At 34.6% G+C, this 7,435-nt stretch overlaps 1 protein-coding gene across 1 annotated transcript; it reads right to left on the bottom strand.

The window, feature by feature from the left end:
• Nucleotides 1–2,580: 2,580 nt before the first annotated feature.
• LOC106627569 (UDP-glucosyltransferase 2) lies at nt 2,581–7,067 on the bottom strand. The gene is made up of 4 exons (XM_014247722.3): nt 6,845–7,067; nt 4,627–4,873; nt 3,913–4,359; nt 2,581–3,847 (listed from the first exon to the last, which is right to left on the bottom strand). Exons 2-4 carry the CDS (start codon nt 4,871–4,873, stop codon nt 2,904–2,906), a joined length of 1,638 nt encoding a protein of 545 aa, XP_014103197.1. The 5' UTR covers nt 6,845–7,067; the 3' UTR covers nt 2,581–2,903.
• Between the last annotated feature and the right edge of the window lie 368 nt (nt 7,068–7,435).

Raw genomic sequence — 7,435 nt, 5'->3', positions numbered from 1 at the left:
ATTTAAACAACAAAATTAAAATAAAATCGCAAGCATAGCAACAAAGCAATATAACAGCTATAAAAGAAATTGTGTACACTTGTAAAGATGAGCAGCGTCCAGAGAAACAACAAAAAAGTGGCACGACATTTAAGCCGAAAAATCGCTAAAATAAATAAATAAATTTAGCAATAAAAATAAGTAGCGGCTTAATGTGAAAAAAAACACCGAAAATTGAATGTCAAAAATACGAAACGCAACCGGTTTGAAGTGTTTCCGAAAGTCCAGCTGCAACACATTTACACGCACGCATACATACGTATATGCGTGTACGTCATATTTTTAATTCTTTGATTTTGTAAAGTTTTTTGTTTTTATTTTTCTGGTTTTTATAAAAAAAATTCGCGGCGGCGTTACATTTTGCTATGTGTGTGTATGCATTTGGTCAACGCTCAAGGGGAGTGGTGGCGTCCAGCTGCGCACAGCTTCATAAGCCGCTTGTGCACACACACAAACTATATTTAGACATGCATACATATATTGTGTACTCCCTTTTGCTTTTGCTTATTTTGTATATTTTTTTCGGCGTTTACCGCTCGTCTGTCCATCAGTGAAAGTCTCTTGTGTCCGGTTTTCTTAAGTGCACATCCCTCTGCTCCACTTTAATTCGTTGTTGTTGTTGTCTTTTAAAGCTCAGAATATGCACTTGTTATGCAATTTTCACTTTTATCTTTTTAGTCTACTTTCCGAATGTCTGCGCATCTGTCCAGAGAAACCTTGTTCAATGATGACACATGGATTTTATCACAAGAAACAGATTGAAGTTGAATTAATATGATATACATATTTGTATATACATATTTGTATATACATATTAACATATCTGTATTTGTTTTTGAGACCATAATCCCTTTTAGGCCTTGCATTTGAACGGTTATTAAAAATGTGGCATTTTCTGTTTTCGACTAAAGTGTTAATCGTATTCAGTCTATATTCAATATGAAACAATTCCAAAAATTTTCTAAATAAAAATCTATTGGGATTTTCAATAAACAACTGCTTCTTCATTTCCTAATGAACTAATTCAATGCAACCGTTATGGAATTTCCGCAATCTTTTTGCATTTATTTCGAATTCAGATGCCGTCATGATTTCGTCATCGTTCATGAAATCGATTTTCCGATTAATAGTTTTTATCATTTTCATTTCAACAGTGAAGCTTTTTCCTGCTGGAAACATGGAATAGAATCGCTTCACTCGAAAAAAAATTCGATTAAATATTTTTATGGTTAACAATACATTTTCGTATACTTGTAATATATTTCTGTTAGTCGAGAAGTAATTATAACTTCGGAGGATGATAGTCAGAGAGATAGGATGACAGTCAGAGGCCATAGAGAAAAAATCGCAGCACCGGAATGAGTCTAGTGCATCATTGGAGAAATAAATCTGCAAAAAAATGTTGCAGAGTACCGGGCCCCTGAAAACTCCGAGCCCGGAAGGAATTGTTCCCGATTTCGCCCCCTCGGGAACATTCGCTTACTGGTGATATTTTGAACGTTATTTTAGATGGAGGCACCAATGACGCCTTTACCAACAAAGGTTAAAGCCACAGATATGTACTAAAATCTATGCCACAGCCTCTAAATCTGAGTTAAATTCGGTAACCATTTCATCAACCATCTTTTTGATATCACTTGTCTACCATAGGATTAAAATTTCACACCCTGAAGAATCGTGGGGTGCGATAAAGCACACACTTCAATTCTATAAACAACATTACCACAGTGGTGAAACATAATTCAAGCTAGTCAACCATAAGGAAGTCGGTCGGAATTCCAAACAAATCAGCTGATAATTTACGCTATGGCCTACGAGATATCAACTGTCAGTTTTCGGTTAAAACCCTCACCATCTCCATACTAGTTGGAAATATTAAGAGAAATAGATATTTAGATTAAAGAGCACAAGACATAGAGCATTCATTCGTTTAATCATTCATTAACTTGCTCTGACTAAACTGTTAAAATAATTTTATATGTTCTCCGTTTTCATATACTACAGAATAGCTTAAAAGTTTTAGTAGTTTTCATACAAATATATGCAACACTGAGTATGATCGTGTAAATAAAAGAAAAAGGAGAAATTCCTAAACGTATGCAGCATTTAGATATTACTACTGCTTATTCGAATTCCGCCTGCAGATGTCGCCACTGCATAGTACAGTGACGGTATTTCAATGATCGCCAGCGTGATAAATTTGTTTTTGTATAGCACGATCAATGCCGATATGTGGTGCTATATGTTTGTACACAAGCATATTTCATTAGAATTATTCTGAATAAATATTTTCAATATATTTATATAAAACAGATACCCACAAAGGTGCATATATATGTATATATATTTATATATACATATTTATATTATGTAAACATAATAATTTTTTTTGTAAGGAATATTTTTTCTCTGTACTAGATGATGAGCATGTACTAGTTGATGACACATTTTTCAAATACACTAGTACTAGAGAGAAAGCTTCGTGGAGATCACATATCACATTATTGCATCATAACCTCAATTAAATTAAAACACATAGCATTTATTCTAGTCGTGCATAATTGCTTAGTCTTTTATTCGTCTGTCCTAAAAGCATGATGCCACCAAACGCCATGACGTCAACTGCAGCGTTACAACAAAATAACCATTACTTATACTTAATAAATGTTTGCATTACGATTTAAAATTAATCCATTACTTAAGATTGTACATATACCAGAGAATACCGTTGCATAAAAATATGTACAAAATTGTTGCGGTACTTCAGTAGTTCTTAAAAGCGTAAATGCTTAAGCGCCTAAACATGCGCCACCATCAATAATTTAACTCGACATAGCCTTATGTTGGCGTTGGCTTGAATTGTATTATCCCGCATAACGGTATTTATTGCTGGCCTTCAGATCGATTTGTATCGCTTTCGCTGATTGTGTTTTGTCCTTGCTAAAGCAAATGACTTTCTCCAACCAACCACTTAGTGGCGTTCTCAACTCGATAATACGCAATGGCAACCACACCGCCAAGAACAACAACACTAACGCACAACCGAATACATCCAACAACAAATACTGATAGAGTGGCATAAATGCGCCGTACGATTTCAAATGTGGCGCACCCTTATGTCGGACGACATACTCCATCCAGAATGAAGCCTCTTCTAGCGGATCAATTAGATTATCGCGGAATTTGCGTGACAATTCGACGGCCTTCTGTTTGTAGGTGGGATCATTGATGAGCAAGCGTAGATTTTGCACCAAATCATCACTGGTCATTTTACCAAAATGCAACCAACGCGCATAACCATCCTGCACCGAACGCATCGCGTTGCGGAACTGATCGCCGAAGAAGGGTATACAAAGCATCGGCACACCCCAGTGTATGCTCTCCTGTGTGCCGAAGATGCCGCCATGCGAGATGAAGACCTTGACATTCGGATGTGCGAGTATGTCGTTTTGTGGCAACCAACTTTGGATTTTCACATTTGGCGGCAGATGTCCAATAGAGGAGTTCTCGAATTTCCACAAAACATTCTGTTTCAGTTGACTGAAGGCATGCAGTATAAGATTGATTTTTTCCACTGGCATATCGGTACTCTTCATGTATGAGCCCACGCTGAAGTAGATGACACCGTGCGTAGAGTTGTCGAGGAAGGTTTGCAAATCTTCTGGCAACGGTTTGGCTTTTTTGATATGTACACCGGCCACATCAATTAAACCAGGCATGCTGGGGCGTGGTACATCTGTGCTGCGATGACTGTTGATCAACATCATGGAAATATTCTTTTCCAAGTCAACGACATGTGGCAATGGACCTGAGTGCAGAAATTTTGTTCAAATACATAGTAATATTTAGTTATTACAAGCGTTGCCAACTTACCATGAATGTAGGCGCCAAAATGTCGCTCAGCCATCGCCTGCATTTTGGGTATATAATACCAGCTTCTAAACACCGCATCGTAGATCGATAAATAAGTGTTGTAAGCGCGTTGTGCGAAGCTCATTTGATCGGTGTAGGATACCAATAAATGTGGTACGGTGGCCCAGGGTGTTAGCAGACCCATCGCATGATCCATATTATCGGCATAACCCAATGTACCCAACGTCACGACAGGACATTTGAATTTATGCGCAAACATAAGGAAACTTTCGTGATAGAACTGTTCCAACACGATCAAATCAAATTCCAGATCCTGACTGGCGATTAGTGATTTCACTTTTGGGTCGTTTAAAGCGTGCTCCGAGCTCAACAAACCGACGTGCCAATACATTTGTAAGTTCTCGAAGTCGCTTGTAAAATGCATTTTGAAGATGTTCTCACGTGGTCCTGAAAAGTTGTGGAAATTGTTATAATGTTTTGTTATAAGATATCATTATAGCTTGATAAATAAAGTGCTTAGTTGAACTTTTTAAAATACTTAAAGAAAAAATTTTATTTAGTCCTCTTTTTCATAGTTGTTAAATCTAATGCTGTAGTCTAATTAGTTATAGCACTTTGCTTGAGGTTTCTTTTCAATTTACATTTATTAATAATTTTTCTTTACGCAGAAGCTATTTTAATATATCTTAAATATCTTTATGAAATTTTACTTACGATGTTCGGCTATATTCAGCTTGGGATTAATAATGATCTCTGTTAGGTTTGGATGTGCTTGCTTGGCGGGATGATTGGTCAGTGTAGTGACCTGATGGCCGCGTTGCAATAGATCTTTCAGGAAATGCTCCATCCACATCCAATGGCTTGGTGCTGGGAAGGGTCCCATAAACAAAATTCTATAACTCGTACACGTAAGCGGCATCGCCACTGCCGTGAGTAGTAATATGAACCATTGCAGCTGCATCTGCGTAAAGGAAACATTTTGTTTTTTATTATTAACAAAAAGTATTTTATACAATTTTCAATTTTTTTTTAAAGTTTGCAAAATTTTGACGAAAGGCTTTTAATCGCTTCAATAAAAAATATAAAATAAAAATCTGCAACAACAATTTATTGTGCAAAATTATGCTCACATGTGATAAGAGTCAAGTAGCTGAACTCGTAAAAAAATTTTCTGTTGTTATCAGCGCCTAAAATACTACACATGCACGCACATCTACACACAAACAAATATGCTGTTAATTTTTGCCAAGCATATGGCGTTTCTTGCTCGCGTATAGTGCATTGATATCGCTTTTGTTTTGACTGCACGCTTCGAAAGAGTGTCTGTGAGGTAATCTCGGTGTGCCGACCATAAAGCAGGCCAAGCAAGAATTTTCACATAGCTACAAATGAAATTCATTCGTAAATATGTATGTACATAGCTATATATATATATGTATATGATTTTATGCGAGATAAAATGAGATTGAAATGATTACAAGTGGAATTGCATCAAGTCAAGGTTTTCTTATCAGGTCAAAAATTTTGGCTAGCAAGACACATAGACGTATACATATATGAATTTCCGTATGTGTGCGGATAACGAACAGTGCGTGTACAATCAACTAATATTATTATGTGAAATATTTCTTGCAAATTTTTATTGCAACTATTTTTTTAATAATATAATATAATAGTAATTTTTTTGTCTCTGAAATTATAGCAGTGCGGGCAAAGAAAGTCAACATTGCAATTAATTCATATTTTATTAGTAGAAATTTGATAAGCATTGTTGTACTTGCAGTCAGGCCCACTATTCGTGATCAAATCTAGGAGAAGAAATACTTAAAACAAAAAAAAAAAAAAACTCTTGGAGAAGTTATTTTACTGCATCACCTTAGAAAAGTGCAGAAAGATACAATATTTACGTGATTTTGGCTAAAGTATATGTTATATATGGGTATGCAAATAAAATAATATACAAGAATTTACAATGTTTTTGAACTCCTACTTAAGCTTAAGCGCTTATCCTGGAGCAAGCAGCATGTGAAAAATTTTGAACTTATAATTCTGGTTTATCAAGCACACAACTATATATAATTAGTATTTCCTTTAAAAATTTTGTATATGGAAGGCGAAGCAAGCAGAAAAAATAGAAAATTTTAAATATTTTGCTGCGTGATCTGAGTAGTGCTACTAAAAAGCAGTACAGATTTATGAGAAATATTTTTTTCGAATAAATTTAAATATGTGTAATAAATTCAAATATTTATGGATATATATTTTTTTTTGATTTATAGATGTTGAACAAAGCTGGATAATAACATAAAATAATATAAGCTAAGTGAACTGGGTTAAAAAATTGCAGGAAATAAATATTCTGTGCAGAAAAAGGTATTTTAATTTAATTGTATAATATTATATATTTTTAATTTTCACAGCAAACCAAAATATTTCCAAAAGAAAGGGCAAGGCTTAAACTATTATATTTTGAGACATTACAACTATTTACAACAAAAACAATTAAAAAAAAATAAATTTTTTATCATTAAATATGAAACCAAATAAAATGACAAAAATTTTTTTGTAATTTTTAAATCTTTTTTTGCTTCTAAGAATATTTTTAACGGCAACTAAATTAATGCGAATTAAATTAATGAATATTTTTTTATATATCCTATTCAAATTAAAAGCTAATCTAAAATTGCGCAATTTTAGCACAAAATTAAAATATTTTCTTTCTTGGCCAAAGCCAGTTAACTTTTGAATTTTCGTACAAATATCATGAAATAAAAATCAATCATACGAAAACACTTCATAATAATTTTTTTCACACAAACCAATTTCCACAAATATTTTTCACCCGCTCCATTATAAATTATTTGTTGCATATATCACAAAAATACACATTTTTGCAACTAAAAATTTTTTGAAATAAACCTCAATTAATTACCTTCAATTTAAATTGTCGCACGCAAAATTGAATTAGCTTTGTATTTGTTCTGCGAGTTGCTTCTGCTTGGCGAATTTTGCCTGCCTCAATAGCTTAGCTCAGCTCAAAAAGACACAACGATCGTTTGTTGGCGATTAGCCGCGCCCGTTGGACTTCAATTAGCAGCAACGACTGGCCAAGACATTGAAGCGTACCTGCGAGGAAAGTTTACGTCCAACAACAGACCTGCGCCGATTGAGCAATTAACTTAGACGAAGATTGCGTTCTGATTATTATTTGTTAGTGCACTTTTTGTCGCGTAAGATTTGCGGCTTTTCTGACTACAATGCGAGCAAAGAGCGCTTGTATGCACACACGCATTCAGAGAACGCGCTCGAATTAGCAAATATACAAACAAATTATAATGAAACGGAAAGTACAGAACGTGCGTATGCAATGGGGTACAGCTACTATGGGCTGATAGCCAGAACTTTTAAAGAGCCGAAATGAAGACAAGTATATAATGCATATGTACATACATACTTATCGCGAATACAAGTGTCTGAATTTATAACCTTTGACGAAAGTTGAGCAAATTTTTTGCACAAATTC

The sequence above is a fragment of the Bactrocera oleae genome, chromosome 3 (assembly GCF_042242935.1).
Source record: "Bactrocera oleae isolate idBacOlea1 chromosome 3, idBacOlea1, whole genome shotgun sequence".
Taxonomy (NCBI): Eukaryota; Metazoa; Arthropoda; class Insecta; order Diptera; family Tephritidae; genus Bactrocera; species Bactrocera oleae.
Note: the sequence above shows the minus strand (reverse complement) of the source record. Positions and strands in the feature narration are given on the sequence as shown.

Bases quoted from the DNA above. Each gene is read 5' to 3' on its own strand.
- LOC106627569 (XM_014247722.3), bottom strand. From the start codon at position 4,873: ATGCAGCTGCAATGGTTCATATTACTACTCACGGCAGTGGCGATGCCG. The intron at 4,360-4,626 runs GTAAGTAAAATT...ACAACTTTTCAG, and splicing joins GCTGAATATAGCCGAACATC to GACCACGTGAGAACATCTTC. The intron at 3,848-3,912 runs GTAAGTTGGCAA...TTCTGCACTCAG, and splicing joins TTTTGGCGCCTACATTCATG to GTCCATTGCCACATGTCGTT.